General features: G+C 47.9%; 1 protein-coding gene across 2 annotated transcripts in view; it reads right to left on the reverse strand.

Annotated features, from left to right (window-relative positions):
• TBC1D2 (TBC1 domain family member 2) overlaps positions 1-21,260 on the reverse strand; it is a 42,907-nt gene extending 21,647 nt beyond the window's left edge. Inside the window, exons 1-5 of one of the 2 annotated variants that reach the window (XM_005683907.3) lie at positions 20,786-21,260; positions 17,999-18,140; positions 13,529-13,676; positions 7,958-8,091; positions 3,891-4,087 (exon numbers count right to left, since the gene is read on the reverse strand). In XM_005683907.3, coding sequence (XP_005683964.2) covers positions 3,891-4,087; positions 7,958-8,091; positions 13,529-13,676; positions 17,999-18,140; positions 20,786-21,160 — 996 coding nt within the window. In that variant the 5' untranslated portion in view covers positions 21,161-21,260. The remainder of the gene's footprint in view (positions 1-3,890; positions 4,088-7,957; positions 8,092-13,528; positions 13,677-17,998; positions 18,141-20,785) is intronic. The other variant, XM_005683910.3, reaches the window with a different exon arrangement.

Raw genomic sequence — 22,983 nt, forward strand, 5'->3', positions numbered from 1 at the left:
TTTCAGAAAATGGAATCTCAGCTTTCTTGTGTGTAAAATAGATAATGGTCCTATGCCACCAAGAGGCACCGAAAGGATGAGAGAAAGTGTGGCAAGCGTCCTTCCCCATGCTGAAATCCCCCTCTCAATCTCTCAGTGCTGAAGGGCCCTCTCAACCCTCCCTCTGTGACCCCAGGACCTGTATTCTTAAGTCTCTGGCTGCAGTTCCGGGAAGTGAAAGCTTGCACTTTGCTCCAACCAAGTGTCCTAAGTGAGTTACACACCTTCACCAAGTAATCCTGAGTGTGCTAAGCTGGCCCTAGGCAGGGCCCAGGAGGAGTTTGTCCTGCCTAGGGACCAACAGATGGCCAAAATTACCACAAAGGTCAGCCTTCCATCTGCTGGAGCAGACAGCCTTCAGGTTGGGTGCAAGGCTGTCGACTCTGAAAGCCTGATTCACTGGGCCAAAGCTGCCTGGTAAACTCTGGACACCTCCCAGAGTCCAGATCTCCTTTGGGGCCAGCACTGCAGGCGCCTAGGATGGGTAATGGTCTCATGGGTACTGGAATCACAGGAAGTACGTTCATTTCTCCTGAAGAGCAGTTGTGGTGCTTGTGACTGACATGGGCTATCCTGTGACACTATAGAGGAGGCGGCTGGGCTGTGAGGAGTCCTGGACTTGGGGAAGGATACCAGTGCCCAAGGCCTGGCTCTTTCAGCTGTGTGACCGTGAGCAAGTCACCCACCTCCTCTGAGCCCCTTGAACAGGGTGCACTGAAAAGGGCAGAAGCTCTGGAGGCAGACTCCAGAGCCTAATCCCTGGTTTGGTGCCCAGGAGGTCATGGGCATGCAGAACCTCCCAGAACTCTGGTGTCTGTCAGGAAAGGCGAGGATAACTGCTGTAAGTTAAGGAGACAGTCCACGGAGGGCGCCAGCCAGCACAGTGCCGGGGCCACTCCGCACGCCAGCAGTGACTTGTGCTCACATTTTCTCCATGTACCGGGCAGTGGAGTCCCCAGAGTACCTCTGTGCCCTCCAGAGCAGCCAACAGAGCTTGAGATACAAACTCTTTAACAATTGCCAAAGCTATTGGCAGTGTCTGCCTGGCTGACTGAGCCAGGACAAGACCCCCAGTTCCTGGGTCCTTTTACTGCCTAAGGCAGGAAGGTGGTATCTTCCCACTGAAGAGACACAAGTGGGTATCTTATAGCGCCAGGCGCAGGAAGTCCAGTGGACTCTTTCTGCAGCTGAAGAATTAGACCTAGATGGTCTCAGATGGAGAGCTGCTCTCTGACCAGCATTTCTGAGTGCCTGGGGTACCACTGGGCACCCCATGATGGTGCCAGCATCCTCTGTCTCTTCTCTGGGTCAAGAGTCTACCTCTTCTCCTTCTTCTCTTTGGTTTTGGTATTTGAGTTGAGGGCAAAACCCCAGAGTTGGTAAAACTGGGGTCCCTGTTCCAAATGTGGAATAAAGGTAAGGACAGCCTCTGTCCCACAAGTAGAATTCCCAGAGGCCCTCGGGGTGTGTGCGGGAAGGAGTCAACAGGGAGGGCAGGGAATGCCGAAGTCACAGCCACAATGACCACACCTGCATGTCTGGGGCAGCTGCTGGGTGCCAGGTACTGAGTTTTGCGAGTCTTGACACAGGCCCTTTCAGTAAAACATGATGATAGCTCTATTTGATGATAGCTCCATTTACAGAGGAGGAAGTGGAGGCTGAGAGAGGTTAGGGAACTTGCTCAGGGCCAGGACCGTCTTATTTAAAGGCCTGTGTGTTGAATCGCTCACTAGACTGAAGTGCATTTGGGAGATGGGTTGGACAGCAGGCGATTCACTCATTCCCTAAGGCAAACCTCAGCCCCAAGACAGTCTCTTCCCACTCTCTGTCCCAGGAAAGTGCACGTGTAAGAAAGTCCCGATTCTCTAATGCTTGAACAACTTCTCCCTGATGTTTTCAGGCTGACTGTAGGGGAGCTGTCAACAGCCTGGGTGGCCCTTACTAACGTCCAAGAGCTGGCCTCATTTACTGAGGATTGAAGAATCCTCCAGGGTTGCACAACCACTAGGGGCAACCACTAGGTCTCTCAGGGCTTCTTCACTTCACTTGACAATAACTAACGCCCTAAGAGGAAAGGCCACCCACACTTCCTAGAAAGAAGGGAGAAGATGCACAGAAAGGAGAGGAAGTGTCTGCATTCTACATTTCTCTTCCTCTCCAGGTCACGTTTGGGACTTCAGCTGTCCTGGTCCAGGAATCAGGAAACTGCTACAGCTCAGCTTAATGCCCTTGGTTCTCAGGAGTGGCCTCACGACACTCACGATGGGAACACAAAGGTGACGGGAGGCAAGAGTGATGGCTGGGCTGCTAGGTGGCATCAGAGGAGACTTCATGTGCTGAAGAATATAGTTGGGTGCTGTAAGGGCTGTGTCTTTTCTCACTGTTCTCCAGCGCCTGGAACACCGTGTCTGTAACAGGGCCTCAGAGAAGGCTGGGTGAATAAACAAATGAGTAGAGAACATAGGAATGGATGAATTTCCTCCTTTGAGGACTCTAGTCACCTGCTGCTTCATTAAATGTAACCCCTGACCTGCTAGGTGGGCTTCCCTGGTGGCTCAGAGGTTAAAGCGTCTGCCTCCAATGCGGGAGACCTGGGTTTGATCCCTGGGTCGGGACGATCCCCTGGAGAAGGAAATGGCAACCCACTCCAGTACTCTTGCTTGGAGAATCCCATGGACAGAGGAGCTTGGTGGGCTACAGTCCACCGGGTCGCAAAGAGTCGGACACGACTGAGCGACTAAGCGAGCGACCTGCCAGGTATGAAGGCTCTGCTGGTTCCCAAAATAACTGTTCAGGGGTGAGAAAGGCAGAGAAGGGGCAAAAACAAGGTAGGGAGAGTGCTTTTCTGGACTGCGTTCTCCAAAAACAGAACAGAAAGGAAAAGAAGAAACGAAGAAAGGAAAAGAAGAAACGAAGAAAGGAGAGACTATTTAGAAGTAAATACAATATACTCTTTACCGCCCCAGGAGCAAGAGCAGAAGCAAAGCAGAAAGAGACTCAGGGTTTCATAATAACTTTCGTGTTGGGTTTTCCTAGCCAAGGCTCAAACATGAGAGTGTAGGCCTTCCTCTCAGAGGAAAAGGAGCCTGGGACCTCAGTGGGGCCCATCTCTAGAGTACCACGGGCCCTAAGCTCAGGATTTGTGGTAGCAACTGTGCTGGTGTAGTCACTCTTACTGTGCTAAAGAGAGCCTACTCCCCCTGCTGCATCCCCCATCGCTGCTCTGCCACGTGACCCTGACTACTTCATGACGTCACTGCCAGACATGAACCTGATTTACTCTCTGGGTGGTAGGATTTTTGAAGGATTTGCATGTCTGTGTATGTGTGTGACCTGTTTTCTACAACGACCATGTAGCTCTTTCTTTTAACTGCTAGAATTAACTTCTCTCTCTAAAATGCTTGAATCTTCCTCCCTGTCCTCTGTGCTTAGCCCTAAGCACAGTCCTCTGTGCTTAGCCCTCGGACCACACACACAGACCTATCTGCTTTTTCTGTCCCATGACAGTCCTTCAGAAATCTGTACCCAGTTACCAGCTGCCAGCTCAAAGATCCCCCAGTTCCTTCAGTGGCCCCTCCCAGGACCTTGCATGCAGATCACTCTCCTCCAAACACTGTCCCTCTTCAGGTGTGGGGTCAGGTCATGCACAGTCTCCCAGGGGAGATCTGAGAGACCCTGTCCTTGGTGGCCTTCGGTCACCTAGTCTGAGTGACAGTGTAACATTCCCAGCCACCTGCAGTTTGACCTTTTAAAGACCTAGACTAGCGAACACATCATATCTGATTTGTCCAGGGATACCAGGCCCAGAGGGGAGCACCAGAGCCTGGGGCCTCTTTGGGGCCAGAGCTCACCTTCTGAGCCTTTAGCTCCTTGGTGAGCATCAGAACCTGCTGCTCCAAGGCCAGTACTTTCTCCTGGGCAGTTCGGTTCCGCATGAGCCCTTCGCTGAAGAGCGGGAAGGTGTTGCTCTGGCTCTTGGCTTTCTGAATGAGACTGGTGGTCAGAGAGGACTTGGGTGTAGGCTTCTGAGAATTCGCTGGATCCTTCCCTGCTCAAAAGGAGAAACACAGAGGTTGTGATCAGCGGGCTCAGTAGTTCTCAGCCTTGGGGTTGCCGCAGAAGCCCTGGAAGGCCTGGTAAAATGTAGATTGGGGACCCGACTCCCACAGTTTTTCCACCAATAGGCCTAGGGAGGGGCTTGAGAATTTGCATTTTTAACCGTTTCTAGGTGACACTGATACAACTTGTGCAGGGATCACATTCTGAGAATCAAGAAACTAAATCAACATTGTTTACACTGTGCTGGCTGGCTCATCCAGCCCATCCTCCAAACCGTGCCTGTTCCCTACTCTCCGATCTCAACCTGCAGGTGCTACCTCCTATGACCCTGCTGGTGTCTGCCAGGTGGCCATCTCCTCAGGCGCAGGCCCAGGCTGGAAGTACTTTTTCTTATTTCAGGATTCCTCCTCTACACTCTGGGCGATTTTCAAAGCACACAGATCTGTCCACTGATAGGAGCACAGAATATCCATACTCTACCTTCTTGTCCCAGTGAGTAATGGAAACCTTCATTTGAATCTAATTACAAGCTACATTAGGCGAGACATACTTTCCATAGCTGAATGTCTCGAGGCTATATCCTTTTATTTCCTCTAGAGCCTGGGTCAGCAACCAATGGCCCATAGGCCAGATCAGGCCCTGGCCTGCTTTTGTAAATAAAGTTTTATTGGAACTCAGCCCTGCTCATTTCTGTGTGTATTGTCTGCACTGCTCTCCCACCACAAAGGCAGAGTTGAGTACTTGCCATAGAGACTGCATGGCCTACAATGACTCAAATATTTGCTATTCTGGCTCTTCGCAGAAAATGTTTGCTGACCCGTGCTAAATTTTATTCTTAAATCAAATCTAGTGTTTGAAAAATCACTTGCCCAGACCTTGTCCCACCCTACTTCCAGCCTGTGCTTTAGGGCTCTGCCATCCACCTGCATGCAGGACCATGTAATGGTCTCAAGGTCAAGAGATCTTCAGAATTTTGAATGCATGGCATACACCATGTCTGTTATGAGGCCCCAATAGAAATTCTTCTCAGCTCTCAGCGCCAGAAAAATCTTTGCTTTTTTCAAGAAAATATGTGTTTATAGTCTTAGGGACACTGAAAAATATCTAACTGCTTACATTTCCCTCTTTGCCTTGGCTGCTGAAAAGCTCAGAGCCACATTTGCTGCCCACTTTGGTACAGTGTAGGATTTTTTTCTTGAGCCATCTAAATTTTCTAACTCAATTTACTCATTTATCTTCCCCCAATAGTACCTCTTAGTGAGTCATACCTAGTCCTTTTAGGACTATGATGTTAAAACTAAGGATGAGGTATGAGATCCCAGGGGAGAGGACAGATAGGACTCGCAAAATGAGCTGGATGGCTTTAGCAACTTTCTTCAGGGGCCAGGCCAAGGGACAACCAGATAGTCTGGAACAGACAAAAAACAACTCCTTGGCCTTGTTGAAGGTAGGAACAGAATGATCTTATTCCAGACTTAAACCTGATTGTTGTTGTTGAGTCGCTTGGTTGTGTTTGACTCTTTGTGAACCCATGGATTGTAGCTTGCCAGGCTCCTCTGTCCAGGGATTTCCCAGGCAAGAATACTGGAGTGGGCTGCCATTTCTTTCTCCAGGGGATCTTCCCAACCCAGGGATCGAACCCTCATCTCCCACTTTGTAGGCTGATTCTTTACCACTGAGCCACCAGGGAAGCCAGGGTTGCCATGGAAGCCCAAAAGAAATCCAGTTGGGCCAGGTACAAAGCAGCCTGCAGTGCTCAGATGAATGCAACGCTTCTCTCTCTTGCCATGGGGTCTAAGAGAGCAGGGAGGCTCCCTGGAGCCCTGCTGCCCTCTAATAACACTGCTGTCCAGCAGCCCTGAGGGCAGGCAGCGTAGCATCACTGTGCCTATCTTACAGTTGAGGAAAACCAGGCTTAAGACAGTGGTTTTCAATCATTGCCCTAGGATTTCACGGGAGTGCATCAAAGGCTGACTAGGGAGAGGCTCTGAGACAGCCTAGACTCCCAGTTCTGCTTTTATCTGCTTTGTGTATCAGATTTTGCTTGTGGGGACAAGGTTTCATGACAATAAAGAGGTAGATTGCAAAGGCAAAACTTAGAAATGAGGCTTCAGGCAGCAGTATGGGGCCTGATTGTTGGGCCTGAATCTTATTCTGTACTCATTGTGCAGCCATGAGCCAGTCACTCCACATACCCGTCCCCAGTCCACTCAGTTATTAAATGAGGGGAACAACAGTATTTACTGCTCAGGTCATTGTAAAGACTAAACGGATTAATGGAGTGTAAAGCCTTTTGTGCATGTGGATGAAACATAAAAAGATTCTACTTTAGTAAAAGACACCCATCACAAAGGACTACATGTGGTAGATTCCATTTCTATGCAATGTCCAGAAAAGGTAAATCTATAGAGGCAGAAAGAAGATTAATGCTTGCCTAGAGCCGGAGGAAGATGGAGACTGAGACTGATGACTAAGCAGTACAGGGTTCCTGCTGAGAGTAATAAAAATGTTTTAAGGATTTCTCAGTTCAGGGGCCCTGGGTTCAATCCTTGGTTAGGGAACCATATCCCACATGCCACAACTCAAGAATTCATAAGCTGCAACTAAAAGAGTCTGCATGCTGCAACTAAAACCTGGCACAGCCAAGTAAATAAAATAAGAAAAAAGAAAAGTTTTAAAATAGATTATGGTGATGGGTTGCACAACTCTGTGAACATACTGAAAGCCACTGGATTGTATGCTTCAAAGGAGTGAATTGCATGGTATGTGAATTACTGGCAATTTGATCTCTGGTTCTTCTGTCTTTTCTAAATTCAGCTGGTACACCTGAAAGTTCTTGGATATCTTAATGAAACTGTGACCACCAGCCCACTGCTCCCCCCACCCCCCTGCAAAAAGGAAAAACGTTTAGAGTAGCCCTGGCACAAAGAACCTGCTATTGATTCGATATAGTACTGATTTTTTCTTGGGCTGTTGGTTCACCAGACAGTGCTCTACAGCAGTGCTTTTTCTAAAGTCACTTCTGTGCAGCCCAGGGGTTCTCTCTACCATAAGACTTAGCTAGTTTTTTCCCAATTGTTTCCAAGTTAAAATATGTCCTAAGGGTATGAATGCCCATTTCAAAGATGCCAACCCACCCTGATGGGTCATTCATATTTTGAAAAAGAAATAATAAAGTGCCATATCATGGTAGGAAAGAATACTTTGAAGTCACTTGTTCTGCTTCTTCAGGCTGATCTGATTTTAATCATCCCAGAAAAGCATTTTCATATCCTTTCCTTACAAATTTAAAAAAAAAAAAAGGAAGAGAGAAAAAGTGAGAGATATTTTCCTTTATTACTTCAAGAATCATTGCTTGGTGTTTCAGTTTGGGAAAACGAAAGGTGTTCTGGAAATGGATGGTAGTGATGGAAAGTGATGGTAGCACAAGAAATGTGCAAGTACCCTACACTTAAAATTGGTTAAAGTGGTAAATTTTGTTACGTATTTTTAGCACAATTTAAAAATAAAAGGGGGGGACTTCCCTGGTGGTCCAGTCGCCAAGGCCTTGCATTCCCAATACAGGGGACCCAGGTTCAATCGCTGGTTGGGGAATTAGATCCCACATTTCGCAACCAACAGTTTGCATGCCACACCTAAAGATCCTGCCTGCCGCAAAGAAGATTCAGCACAGCTAAATAAATTCAATTAAGAAGAAAAAAAAAAAAAAGAATCGTTACTGCTGCTAGACCCATGGAAGCCCAGAAGGATGGATCTGGCGCGTTCCACCTTTGACACAAAAGCAGGGACGCCGGTTTAGGGGAAGACAGAGGACACCCACTTAGTCTCTGAAGGCAGCTCGGGCCTGGGCAGAGCTCACCTGGGGTGCCAGGGTCAGGGGGAGAGAGCTGCTCCTCTCTCTGCGTCTCCTCGCTCAGTGGAGAATCTTCTCCGGGGGGTCTGTGGCCTGCTCCTTGGGTCTGCTTGTTGCCCCGGATGCTGCACATTGTGTTTCTGAAAGGAAAATAGAGGGTCGCGAGGCTGATGGCCCTGCTGTGCTGCCCGCTGCCCTCCCCACTGCCACTGCTGGTGCTCAGGCTATGTCCCCAACCCCGATCACAGCCTGATCAGCCTGCCTGACTTCAGGCTCCCTGCAGGATGCATCCCATCTGAGCCTCTCCCAATACCCTCATCCTTCTCCTTTCCCCTTTTTCATCATACACATCACCTTCCGTACATAACATTCCTTGTAAGCAGCACAAGCTTGACTCCTCTGCTTCCAACTCCACAGCTGGAATGTAAGCTCCATGAGGGCCAGGGGTGTTTGTCTGCTTTGTTCACTGAAATAGACTTGTCAGATTAACTTTCCTGAAACCGTCACCTGGTCTTATAACGACTTGGCTTAAAAAGTACCAGTGGCTTCTGACTTCTGCTGAGAAGTTCTAAACAACTTCCGGCCTCCTGCCCCCTTTGCTTTCTTTCCCTGCTCAGACCTGTTCTCTCGGCAGCCTTCACTGATCACCTCACAGCCTCCAAAGAGCTTACTGCACATCAGGGATGGGCCTCCCTTTGACCAAGCACTTGCCCAGGCTAAGTACTGGTGTCTTTTCTTCAAGAACTGGGCACTAACCTACCTGTATGCCTGTGGGTACCTGGCACTGGGTCACATGCACCCAGAGTGCAGACTCAACAGATTTTTTTTAATGTGGGCCATTTTTTTAAAAGTCTCTATTCAATTTGTTACAGTATTGTTTCTGCTTTATGTTTTGGTTTTTTGGCCACTATGCATGTGGGATCTTAGCTCCCCAACCAGGCATCAAACCTGCGCTCCCTGCATTGGAAGGCGGAGTCTTAACCAGGGAAGTTCCCTCATCAGATGTTTGCTTTGCAGGAAGGAACTCAGTATCACCAAAAGCTGACCGGGCACTACAGACCACGGAGAAATTCACAGTGAGTTGAAATGGATGAAAAGGCAATTCAACTGAGTTTATTTTCCCTTTGCAAAGCGAGAAAAGCAGATACATTCCAAAATATAAACGAGGAAGAAAAAAAATGACTGAAGAGTTCACTACGTCCATGTTTTTTAAACAGGATATGAACCATTGTGCAAGCTGCTCACTTGTGTCTGACTCTTTGCGATCCCACGGACTGTAGCTCTCCAGGCTCCTCTGTCCATGGGACAAGAATACTGGAATACTGGAGTGGGACTGCCATTTCCTTCTCCAGGGGATCTTCCCGACCCAGGGATCGAACCCGGGTTTCCTGCATCACCGGCAGATTCTTTACCATTTGAGCACCAGGGAAGCCCATGGTAGACTGAAAAATCAGTTTGCTATCATGATAAACATCTAAAAAATGGAACAGAAAACATCAGAATGCACCCCACTTAGAAAGGGTTTTCTTTTGTGAATTACATATACGCATACTGAGCTATAAAATAAGATGGTCCTGTATGTGTCTAAGTTTTTGATAACTAATTCAATCTCTTTACTTGTTATAGGTCTTGGATTTTCTATTTTTGAGTCAGTTTTAGTAATTTGATTTACTTGGTATTTGTCCATTTCATCTGAGTTATCTAATTTGTTAGCATAGAATTGTTTATGGTATTTCCTAACAAACCTTTTTATTTTTGTAAGGTTGGTAGTAATATACCCTCTCTTGTTTCTGACTTTACTCATTTGAGTCTTTTATTTTCTTGGTCTTTCTAGATAAATGTTCATCAATTTTGTTAACCTTTTCAAAGGACTATCATTTGATCTTAAACTTGTTTTTAAAACAAAATCCAGTTTTTTGGTATAGTTGGGTCCAGAATAGGAAAACAATGAGATTGTTCTCTTATTGCAAGTACAGCTTACTGATGGAAGGTAAAATTAATCAATTAAATTAAGAACAGAGAAGAAATTAGAACTCAGCACTCCTAAACACCTGAACTTGAATAAGGTACCCTTGACTCCTTGGGCTAGACATTTCCTCTTCCTAGTTCTTACTTTGAAAGTATTAGTTGCTCAGTTGTGTCTGACTCTTTGCAACCCCATGAACTATATAGCCCGTCAGGCTCTTCCATCCATGGAATTCTCCAGGCAAGAATACTGGAGTGGGTAACCATTCCCTTCTCCAAGGGATCTTTGCAAACCAGGGATCGATCCTAGAGGAGCACTATCACTGACTCTCACTCTGTGCTGGTCTTGTACTGAGCCCCATCACATCAATCTCACGCATGATTTGGCGGAGACCCTGGGGAACATCCCTGTAGCCAGAGGCACGGTGTGGTGGGGTGACTGTACTTTTCCTTGCCCAGGGACTGCAGCCTCCCCACCATGTCCAAGGCCTCACAAGTAGTCACTCCTGGGGTATGGGAAGGCATAGAAATCCCAATTTCGTTCAGTAAAGATAGTTCTAAGCATGTCTCTGCTGGGGACAGGCGGCTCACTAACTACTGTTACAGACCACATGGCCACAACCCAGCCAAACTACTGTGCTTGGAAGAGGCATCTCCACTCTATTGACTTTGCTTAGAGCAGTTCGTAGATCATTTTCTGTGTAGGTTTAACTAGGTCTGAAAGGCCTAGTTGAGCATGGAAGCAGTGATCATAAAGCCTTGTTCTGGAAGGACAGATAACCCTGGGCAGGTCATTTATCCTCTCTGAGCCTGGGTTTTCTCATGTGCAATGAGACGAGGGATATATCCACAACCAACAATGACCTGGCCCTTGCATGGACCAGATCCAAGATAAATACTAGGAATTCACTCATCTCATCCTCACCTACACACATTCAACTCATTTACTCCTCACAGGAGCCCAGTGAGGTAAGTCCTGTTATAACCTCCACTAGACAGGAAGAATTGAGACTTGGAAAGGTTAAGGAATCAAAGCCACAGAGTGAGCAAGTGGTGGAACTGAGCCACAGATGTGCATGTCTAACCCATGTCTGAGAACTTAACCATTAGATGCCACATTGCAGGTTTGTCCAGACGCCTCAGTGAGAGCGTAAAACACCCAGCACAGTGTCCTTCCTCGAGTATGACCGGGGCTCACAGCATTGCCAAGAGCAAACACCAAGCCCAGTCAGGCAAGGGCGTGCAGGACACAAGGGTCTTTCCAGGCTGTGGGCAGACAGGGCACTTGCAATACCATTTCACATTTTCTGTGGGTTATTTCAAGTAACTGAGTGATCCTCGGAAACTTCCTTTTTTGCATGTTCTTGGTTCCGCTTCTGTTGTTTGGTGGCTGTCAGTAGGCATGATCCTGGTATGATCTTCGTGAGACCACTCTGGACACACACTGGCTGGGTGTTTGGGCTCCTCAGGCCCTCTCTCCCCACAGCAGACTCAACCCCTGTACCCAGCTCCCTCCTGCTTCACCCAACGGAAGATCCTCTGCAGGGCGCCCTCCTTGTCCACTCATCCTGGGGGGGCTCAATCATGCCATATACCCCCAAGTCTCTCTCTCCAGATCAGATCTAAATGCCTTGTTATTTTCCCTAAAATCTGTTTCTCTCCTGGGAACAGCACCACTCCCCTACTAGTTACCCAAGCAAATTCACACACTGAAGCCGACAGAGAGGAATGCTATGTTTGAGTCACACAGAACCAGGGTCTCTAATTTAAGTCCAGCAAACAATCTATTCTGCTTTCCAAGAGGCCCCAGCTCATCTAACGTCCACAGAGAAAACAAGCACCCAAACAGGATCATCTTAATTCCCCAAAGCTTCCATCCCTTCAATTAGAGCAACAATAAAAGCAGCAGATAATATTCAATATTTAAGTGCTCACTGATACCCAAGCACAATTCTAAAGCAGTTTACCTTTAAACTTCTTCTTGCCCCAAACACACACACGAGGCAAACATTACTGCATTTACATTTACTAACAATCTGAGCGAAGCACAGAGAAATCAAACATCTTGCCAAGGGTGGGACAGCCTATGACTGGTGGGGCCAGGATACAAATGCAGGCAGTGAAGTCTGAGAGCCAGGCTATAGTGCTGTCTTCTTATAAGCTGTTTAAAACAAAGCCTGCCAGTAGGAAATATAAATTATATATACCACACCTGAGTAAATGAAAAAGAAGCTGAGACATAATTGACATGCAGTAAATTACACATGCGAAAAGGGAATAATGATGCATCTGACATTTGTAGAATACTGCGAAGCTATCCCTCCGTTCCACTGAATAGATCTCAATTATGTTCATATGTATGGGTTTCCCTGGAGCTCAGTGGTAAAGAATCTGCCTGCCAATATAGGAGATAAGAGTTCTGTCCCTGGGTTGGGAAGATACCCTGGAGAAGGAAATGGCAACCCACTCCAGTATTCTTGCCTGAAAAAATCCCATGGACAGAGGAGCCTGGTGGGCTACAGTATCTAGGGGTCGCAAGAGAGTTGGACACGACTGAGCAACTTCTTGATGAAAGTGAAAGAGGAGAGCGAAAAAGTTGGCTTAAAGCTCAACATTCAGAAAACGAAGATCATGGCATCCGGTCCCATCACTTCATGGGAAATAGATGGGGAAACAGTGGAAACAGTGTCAGACTTTATTTTTGGGGGCTCCAAAATCACTGCAGATGGTGACTGCAGCCATGAAATTAAAAGACGCTTACTCCTTGGAAGAAAAGTTATGACCAACCTAGATAGTATATTCAAAAGCAGAGACATTACTTTGCCGACTAAGGTCTGTCTAGTCAAGGCTATGGTTTTTCCTGTGGTCATGTATGGATGTGAGAGTTGGACTGTGAAGAAGGCTAAGCGCCGAAGAATTGATGCGTTTGAACTGTGGTGTTGGAGAAGACTCTTGAGAGTCCCTTGGACTGCAAGGAGATCCAACCAGTCCATTCTGAAGGAGATTAACCTTGGGATTTCTTTGGAAGGAATGATGCTAAAGCTGAAGCTCCAGTACTTTGGCCACCTCATGTGAAGAGTTGACTCACTGGAAAAGACTTTGATGCTGGGAGGGATTGGGGGCAGGAGGAGAAGGGGACGACCGAGGATGAGATGGCTGGATGGCAACATGGACTCGATGGAAGTGAGTCTGAGTGAACTCTGGGAGTTGGTGATGGACAGGGAGGCCTGGCGTGCTGCAATTCATGGGGTCACAAAGAGTCAGACACGACTGAGTGACTGAACCGAACTGAAACTGAGCAACTAAACAACAACAATATGCACATGTAAATGGACAATGTGAGGAAGGAGATGCTAAGAATGCTTCCTGGGTAAAAGGACTATGGGTAATTTTAAAATTTATACCTTTCTGGGTGTTTCTTATTTCTTACAGAGAATGTATACTATTTTAAAAATTGGAACAAATGTAGTAATGATGTCATGAATTGAAAATAAAGAGCCTAGCCCCCAACCCAGGTCCACCTCCCCGCAGGGGAGTCGTACCAGATAGCTGTAAGCTCTGAAGGAGGGGATGCCTGCAGCTTGGCAGGCCGCTCAGCTGCGTGGCACTTACTGTATTTCAGTTCCCAGGTGCTTGAGGGAAATATTCTGAAGGGCTGAGGGCTTGGCATGGACTGGCTGCCAGGCAGCTCCCACGCCCACAAGCTCAGTGGGCGTTTTCACGGGACACAGCAACGCCTCCTGATCCTCCTCCTCTTGCTCTGGGGAAAAAAGAAAAGGGAAATCATCCATGCTCTAAGTCACTGCACTTAGGAAGACAAGCTGGGCAGTGTCATGACTGGGAGCAAGTGAGAGTCTATGAGCTGCACAGCAAGGCTTCCCTTCAGGTTAACAGCAGCCAGAGGCAGCAGGCTTTTCGCCAAAGGTTTTGCTAGGACAACCTTCCTGAAAACCCCTTAAAAATTTGCAGAATTGCAGGTATTTCTATCTGAGAATCCATCCCAAAGAAGTTGTTGGAAATGCAGACAAAGCTTTATGAGCCAGAAGGCTCATCCTGGCACTGGGGAGAGGTTAAACACATCATGATGCCTTTAGGCAATGGACTATCACTCAACCATTGAGAACAATGCTAATGAAGAATGCTTAGGAATATGGGGAACATCCACGGGATATAAAGTGGAAAAAGTTGGGATTCTAGTATGATCTCAACTGTCCAGAAAAAGTGTCAAAGAAGTACACTCTGCAATCTTAACAGAGGTCAGAACTGCATGATGGGGTTAGAAGTGGGCAGGTTATGCTCATTATAGTTTCCTTCTCCCCCTACTGCACCAAATTTTCTACAGTAAACATGGATTCTTTTCATAAACAGAAAATATATAGTCATCAAAAGCAGATGTTAATAACGAGATTTTACAACAGGGAAATTTTAGGGACACAATACTGAGTGCCAAAAATCTAAGTAGGGCCTTTTGTATTATTATATGATCAGAGATATATTTAAATAAAAGGCAGGCAGGAGTCCATGACATAACACTAACACTGGCTGTCTCTGGGTGATAGGCTTCTGGTTTCTTTTTCTTCTAGTTTTCCATGTTTCCAATATGTTCTGCTTCCTCCAAAATGTTTAATAGTAAGGAAGGTTTCAAGGCTAAGGAAGCATTAGTTGAAGTATAAGAGAGAGGGAGGCAAAATATTTCGAGGTCAGTTTTGAGTGTTACAAAAGTGGGAGAGAACTAAGGCCATGGGAGGGGTGGCAGGACCCTGATCAGGCAGCCCCTGAGGATGACAGGATAGCAGACACTCTTCGTTTGAAGCCCTCTCACTGAGAGAGTAAAAGATTGCAGGGGTAGAGAAAATTTATTTTTGCACTACATCTACACAGAGGGCATGGGTGCAAAAACATATAAAACACAGGCACACCTCTGAAGGGCTGAGGGCTTGGCATAGACTGTTTTACGGGTTCAGTTCCAGACAGATGCCCCCATAGAAAACAGAACTGATATAACCCAAGGCTCTGGTCTGGGGTCTCTGGGGCCCTCTCTGGCCTAGAGAAGGAGGTGTACATGACCTCAGGGAGGTGCCCACACAAAAAGCTTTCAGTAGCATTTACTTGTAATTCTCCATTTGCCTGAACTATAGGGGCTACCACATCACAAGTCTGAAGAAATCAGCACAATAAAATTGCCTAGCCAGAAGGTCGCTGCTTCCCCAAAGGGCCCTGAACACATGACCAGTTGCCCCCACAGTCTGAGGGGTGTCAGGGGGTGTGTGTGAGTCTGAAGATTAGGGTTCAAATTCCAGTGCTGACATTTTCTTGCTGTGTGACCTTGGACAGGTCTCTTGACCCCTTCAAGCCTCAGTTTCCTCCTCTGCAAAATGGGAATAACTACCCACCGAAGATCTCTGTGAGGATTAGGGAACTTAAGGCATGTAAAGTGTGAGAACGGAGTCAGTAAGTGGTATAGGTATTTCTATGATGATATACATAAAAGTCCTTTGTAAACTGTGTCCTACTTATTATTATTATAGATCTGCTGACACCCCCTTGATCCTCCATGGATCTTATAGAGACCAGTGTTTATGGCAACTATAAAATAAAGGTGTAAACACTTAAAAGTTGTGGAGAACATGCCTTGCAGATTGCTCAAGGACATGATTAGACACTTTTATAGAAGATGAGGTGTCCGTGACTCAAAGTCAGATGCGAGTCTGTTGGTTTTTGCTCCCCTAGAAGCATGCCTCCGCTTCCTCCCAGGAAGGGTGGAGGCTGGAGAGGTGGGGCAGTCTGCTTTAGATGGCTGATCTGGGGTCTGCCAACTTGCTCAAGACTCCGGAAATGTCTTTCTGGGGAAGGTTCCTCAGGGCCCTTGTGACCAGGAGGGTGGAGACTGCTGTGGGATGAGAAAGGCTTCAGAGGAGAAGCCTACATCCTGGCTTCCTGCATCTTACCCCCACCCTACCCCCCACCTCCAGTCCCCAGTCCCCCGCAGGAGACTGGCGCCTGGTCATTAAGGCAACCACTCCCCTCCTCCCACAGCCACTGCAGGGGCAGGCCCAGAAGAGGCCCACTGAGTGTGCTGAACCAAAGGCATTCTTCTGATAACCTGGTTCTTTGGATACTTGGGAATCCTGTCAACGGAAGGCTTCCTTGGTACTTCTAGTCTAAGGCTGATCTGGCAACTGCGTCATTCAGCCACAGGTTCTGGCATAGTCAGGGCTATTGGGTCTCCCAGAGATGGGAGAGGAGGGTGAGAAGTGCAGAAGCAAAAGCAAACACACCCTTTCCCAAAGAAAGTGCTTAGAAGCATGAAACACACAGAAGGTTCTCTGGGGAAATGATGAATGATTCTCATAAACCATTAAAAAGAAGCATTGACCATGACAGGGTGTACAGACACATTCGGTAACTGCATTACTAGGACAGTTCTCAAGCACTGAGCATTCACTATGTACCTGGCATTATGCTAAGGGCTATATATTCCTTTTCTCACATAATGATAAAATTCAATGTATTCACTCAGTGAATACATTCATTCAGTAGATACCCAATGTGCCTGGCAGGGCATCAGGTACTGAGGATACATGTGACAGAGACATGGAACCCACCTTTGGAGGGTAGAGGGCAGAGACTGACACTAATCACACTGTGATTAGAACATAATATTAACTGTCTGCAAAAAGCGTTGAGGGCTCACAGAATCCAGCTGGCAAAGTCCTGGAAAGCTGCCAAGAGGAAGTTAGCAAGGAGATGACAGTGGAGCATGGCCAGAGAATGTAAGCAGGAATGCGTCAGGTGGACAAAAGTAGGCAGGGACGCCTCTGGTGCTGCTGAGGTACACAGCACAAGGTGGGCACTGGGCGCACAGGCAGAGCTGAGACCAAGAAGGACAAGGCCTGAATCTGGTGCTAAAAAGCTGGGCCTGGGACATGGACGGCAGCCATGGAAGGGGGTGGGGCTCAGGCTCTCATTTGAGAAAGTTCACTTGGGCTGCAGTGAAGAGGTTGGGTCTGCGGCGGCAGGCTGGGACATGCGGACACCGGAGAGGAGGCTGCTGTGGTTGCCCAGCTAAAAGTGGAGGCCTGACCCAAGGCAATAGCAGTGGGGGCCTGGATCTGACGTGCAGGCCAGAAAGCAGACATTGCCGGCCTGGGCGACCGACTGGACTGGCTATCTGAGATTCAGGAAGGGGCAATTTTATAAATGAAGTAAATGAAGGGGCAAATGGTAAATGAAGGCCATTTGCTGGGGGAAGGAAAAGTGGGGAGGATAAAGGCAGATGAGCTCGGTCTGTAATGCATCTGAGTACCAGGGTCTAGGAGGCGGCTGGCCACAGGTCCCGCCTTCGCCCACGGGGGTCCCTGTCAACTGATGGTGAAGCATGTTAGACACGCTACAGCCTTGTGGGTGGTTTTCTGTCTCAGTTCTAAAACCTGCCAGTCACAGTCCTGGCTGCAATATGGGTGTGGCAGGGTATGAGCTCCAGGACTCCTCCATGCTGAGATGTTTTAGGATTTGGGTTCTTATGGGTCACCTGGGGGTAAAGGTTCTGCCCTACAGAAACATGGGATAAGATCACAGATCTACTCGACTCACAGTACAAAAGCATTTATGTCAGAAGCAACAATAATAACTGCATTTTCTCATTAACCTTCCTCACAGGTTGTGAAATTTCTTGTGAAATTGCCATCACCATAATATTAGCTGACGTCTACTGAACTCTGACAATGCTCAGACATCATTCCAACCACTTAAGCTGCGTAGATTCATTTAATCCTTATAATAACCCTAAGAAGTAGGTATAGTTTATTAACCTCATTTTACAGGGAAGGAAATCAAAGCTCAGAAAGGCTAAGTACCTTGCCTAAGACTGCACAGGATGAAGATTTAAAGCCAGCCAGCATGGCCTCAGCGCCTGTGTTCTTGCCATGGATGCTATACTGTTGCCCTAGCTGATCCTGAGTCACATCCCTGGCTCTCTGCTTCTTTAGCAGAGGACTCCTCCCATTCACTCCCAACAGGTGGGTAGAGGCTTGGTCACCAAAAGCCCTGGGTGTGTGGGTAGAAGGCAAGCCTGTTGGATACCTAGCTCAAGGCGCAGGGCAGGCCCATTCCCGGCCAGGGCAGCGTCGGGTGCAGCAGGAGGTGCAGGTAGGCTGTTGTGGAACTCCCAGCGCTTCATCTGCAGCTGCTGCAGCCAGTACAGCATCACTTGCTTGGTGGCAGCCTGAGAAGCACAAGGGTTAGTTGGCAAGGCCCTGTGCCCACACGGTGGGACTGGGTGAGGGATGTGAGAAGGTCATGGTTAGTTTGGCAACTCTCTCCTTCCTGAGAAAACAAAAAACAAAACAAAACACTGCCACTGTGGATAGGTGCCAATCTTTGAAACACCACATGCTCCTTGGTCATAGAAGATAACCAGGCTCTGATCTCCCACTCAGAGATATCTTAACCATCTGTGCTATGGTGATGATAACACTCGGTCCATAAGGTAGTTATGAGGGTGAAATGAGGGAAGGAAAGTGTCCAGTGGAGTTCCTGACATGCAGCAGGAGCTCAAAATGTGCTCACTGGTTAAAAGAGTTTGGAGGCGTTGAGAGAGAGTGAGAGAGCTTTGAAATTCTGACTTGGCTGGGGCCTGGGTAGCATCACTACCTTCTCGTGTGACATCTCAGTGTCCTAGTCAACTTTGTGGAATGAGGAGAATCCCTCCTTTCTGAGGATGATATGACTGGGACCTGGAAAGTCATATGCACTCAACAACAATACAGTGGCGCCTCCAGGCAGCCCACACAAGGTATGCCTGACGCTGGTCATCAGTCCCCCGGTACTAGATGGTCCACCCACCTACTCTCACATCCATTACGTTGCCTAATCCTCCACTGGGGAAGCAGGGCAGGAGTGCATGGCCCCTTCTATAAATGGAGAAACTTGGAGAAACTAAAGCTGTGAGGTGGCCCAGGCAGGTGGTGGTAGAGCTGGTCCCAGAACCTGGGTCTCCCACTTCTAAGCCAGAGACCTGTTATAATTTATCGCCAGGAGACTGTGACTTACAGAGAGAAGGCCTGGGATCAGATGGGCTGCAGAAGCTGGGCAGCTCGCTAGGATTAGAAGGTGAGCCTCACAGAGATGACCACAGTCAAGGCCATGTGAGAATATGAGCAAGCAACCAGGGCAAGCCCTCTTCTCAAGAGGGCCACTGGTGAGGTGTGCAGAAGGCTGGGGGGTCCATGAAAGGGGCCCTCAGCCTGCCATGGAGGGATCAAATCAGATAAAACGCTGCCTACCATTCTCTTTCTATATATCAGCGCTTTCCCTGAGAGACCTTAGCTTCTTTCAGGGCTTCACCATGACCTTGTGCTCACAAACTCCGACTCACACCCAAACATCCCATTTTATTAATTCTCTGGATATGTGTATATTGAGCATCTATGGTATGTGTCAGGGACTGCGGTAGGCAATGGAGATATTGGTGAGCCCACACGGCCCTTCTCCTCTTGAAACTTAAGAATCTATCAAGGGGACATAGACTGCATGTCCTGTTGTTTCCTCATCTGGGGTTCCCTCCCGTCAGTGACTGGCCCAACCAGGCAGTCAGCCAGTTACAAAAGCCATCCTTGACTCCTCTCTCATATCCATAGCCACCTGCATAAGTCTCCTTCCCCGATGCCCCAGCTCGGCCATCGTTTTCTCCTGATGGACTCTCCCCCACCCGCCACTGCAGCCTGATCACAAGACTGGCCTAGTCATTAAAGTGCAACTAAAAGCTGTGAGCTATATCCAGGGGGCTCAATAGATTCTCCATAGGCTGGAAGTGGGGGTGGGAGGGAAGCAATCCACTGGCACACTGCTCTCTGAGTGTGAATTCCAGAACTCCTAGCCCACACCAATCTTTCTTTCTAGTTAAGTTCTAGGCACTTTCACTTGACAAGAACTTTCTGACCTTGGTTCTGTCAGTTTGTGTGTTCAGTCAACAAATATGTATTGCACCCCCACTAGATGCCAGCAGTAGTCTAGGCTGAGATTAATTCAGTAACTTGCAGGGGCCTGTGATGTGCCAGGTGCTTACATACCTTGTTTTAGTCTCACAAACTATCTAGGTACTAAGAGGTTAACTTGCCCAGAGCCACACAGTTAGTAAGTAGCTGACGCAGAATTTGAATCCAAGCCTGTCTGATTTCAAAGCACATGGTCTTTGCAATGCTTCAGGCTTTTCCAGTTAAATATGATAATAAAACAGAACTTACTGATGAGAAAACAGGTTTGGATATGCTTCAATGACCAATGTAGGTTGATCAGTGGAACCTAAGTATTTATCTCCCAATCTCTGCCAATGTTTTCTCAGCATTCACTCCCCTTGGCTACAACATCAAGAAAAGTAATCCAGAATCCAGGCCTTGAAAGAGGATTGCAAAGCTCATATCTTGACTGTACTTCAGCCCTAAGTAAGAAAGTTATGGTAACTGCCTAGTTTTTTGTTGTTAAGCTGGTTAAGCCTTGTCTCACTGTTTTGGAACCCAATGGACTGTATCCTAAAAGTTTTGATAGGGTAGTGAGAGGTAGGAAAGCTATGAGATTCCAAGTGTGGGCTACACTACTTTTTAGTGGTGTGACTCAAACCAGTCCCTTTACCCCTTTATGACTCAGTTTTTTGATCCGTAATATAGGTCCATCATCCTGGCCTTTACTGCAGGAACCTAATGAGGAAATGGGTGTGAATGTGCTTTGAAAAGCACAAAACCCTGGGCACCCAGGGTTCACTGAGGTGATCGGGGTCGGTGATTATAATAAGTTTATTGTGACCACCCACCTGTGCTCGGCGGTGCCCTGGATCCCATCCCGGCCAAAAAGGGGAAAAAGTGCTCCATTTACCTTCAAGGTAATTATGCGGTTGGGAGTCTTGATTTCGAAAGTCCCCTCCTCGGCGTCCGCCTTGCAGTCAAAGACCGCACTGGAGAGGTCGATGCTGTCCAACGGATTCGCATCCTGCGCGGTCCGCGAATAATACAGGTGACATTTCCTCTCGTCGAAGAAGAACCAGCGGGACTTCCAGCCCCGGATGGGCCCCTTGCCACCAAACTTACTTAAATATCCACAGAGTTTTGGGGGGGCCGCCTCCAGGGGCCGGGTGCAGCCCTCCGACTCCTCAGAAAGCGACACCTCGGGGACCTTGGCCAAGCCAGCAGGCTCTTCGGACCACTGGACGGAGGAACCAGACTCCGCGGTGTTCTCCTGCGCGTCCTCCATCGCAGAGGGACTGGAGGTTAGTGGCCCAACCCAAGTCAAATCTTGAAAACTCAGGTGATAACCTTCCAAGAGGGAGTGATCCAACGGGGGCGAGGCCAGTGGTGACCCGCCTCCAGGAGACGACGGAGGGACTCGGTTGGCTGCAGCTTGTGAGCCTCATAGATCGAAAGCCCAGTAGGGACGGATGGCCACGCCCATTCGGGCCTCGCCCTTCACGACACGCCCCGGCACGCCTTCTGCCGGCTCCTCCTTTCCCGCCTACTTCAGGCTTTTCCTCGTTGCCTGTCCGCCATCTTTACTGGGGGCAGCTTCCGGCATGAGGCGGTCCACAGGTTGAAGGCGTGGTGTCTCTGAATTAGTTAACCCGCGGAAGGGAAACTGAAAGAGACGCGGGCCCTCCGATACACTGCTCTGGTAACTCGCGTAATGACGTGGAGGGGTGGTCCTTTCTCGCTCCTCATGGGCCTCCCGCCTTTTCTCCCCAGGTACCCCTCCGGTCACCGTCGTACGGCGGACCGCGCGGCCATTGGCTGAAAGGGACGCCCTGCTCAGTGTCGCCACATCCGGCACTGCTCACGGCGTGTGGGGCTCGTAGGCTGATTACCCGCGGCTGTTTAGTCGTGACTCACTCCTGACCGCGGCGGCCTTTACCCACTCTCTCCCAGCCTCCTTTTCTGTTTGCTTGCGTTACATGGGTCTGGCTGCTGCCCTGACAGAACCCGGTGTCTGACGAGGGTTGGACTCAGCAAATTGTGTACACAGACAAATGTGTACCGAGGCCCTGACTAACTCGCTCAACTTCATGTCTCATTCTACCACTTGACCTTAAGTTTTTCCCCTTCCCTCCTGCCTTAGGCGTATCCCTCCATTTGGGCTGTAGAGCCCATTTCTGTCCACCTCTTTCGAGCCATCACGGTGCCCTAGCCCTTTCTTAGCTCCTCTTTCTCTGCAGTCCTTAACAAAATTCTCATTTTTCCGGGTAAATTATGTTCAGAGACTGAGATTGTCTTTGCCAGTACAGTAATTTTTTTAAATAGAGGCTCACTGCAGAAATTAAAATTTATAATAACAGTATTTCCCAGGTCACTAGTATACGGGGTAATGTCTCTTAATAAACTAATGAAGAAGTAACATCCTCCGAACTGTAAAAGGGCCGAAAGGTTAAAACTGTTTTGATAGATGATTTCTAAAACTGTTTTTCCTGTCTTCCCTTTGCATTGCTGGGAACTAAGTTTGCATTTTTTGTTACTGATTAATGCTGGCAGGCCTTCTTGCTAGTTTTGCTTGTTCCTTTTAACCCCAGTCTCAAGACTTTCCTTAAATACTCTTGGTTTCTCCCCAGAAGGCAGGATGGTAATTTTCAGGAAGTTAGTCTGCTACTGTCCTCATTTGCTGTGAAATCAATAAATTTCGTTTTCCTTTATCCTCAGAACCTTCTCATTATCCTCAGTCTGCATTGGGAAGGAGGACCAAATTTTCAGTTACAAAATCAATAATATGTTAATTACACTGTTGTTCCAGCCAAAGCGGGGAATGAAAGCAATAAAATCCAAATTTAGTTCAGGTGTACCTTTCTATGAGTTGGTTCCTGGTATGGTTAGTAATTCCTTCCAGTTGGGTATCAGGCTTAGGTCCCATTACCAGCGTTGGTAGAGGTTGCTCCAGAGGTTATTCCTCCAGGGACCCTTACATGTCTTGTGCCACTGCCTACAAGGACTAGCACTGCCAGGTTAGGAACAGATTTCCCTTCTTTTCTGATTCAATTCAGTTTAGTCACTCAGTTGTGTCTGACTCTTTGTGACCCCATGAACCACAATATGCCA

The sequence above is a fragment of the Capra hircus genome, chromosome 8 (assembly GCF_001704415.2).
Source record: "Capra hircus breed San Clemente chromosome 8, ASM170441v1, whole genome shotgun sequence".
Lineage (NCBI taxonomy): Eukaryota > Metazoa > Chordata > Mammalia > Artiodactyla > Bovidae > Capra > Capra hircus.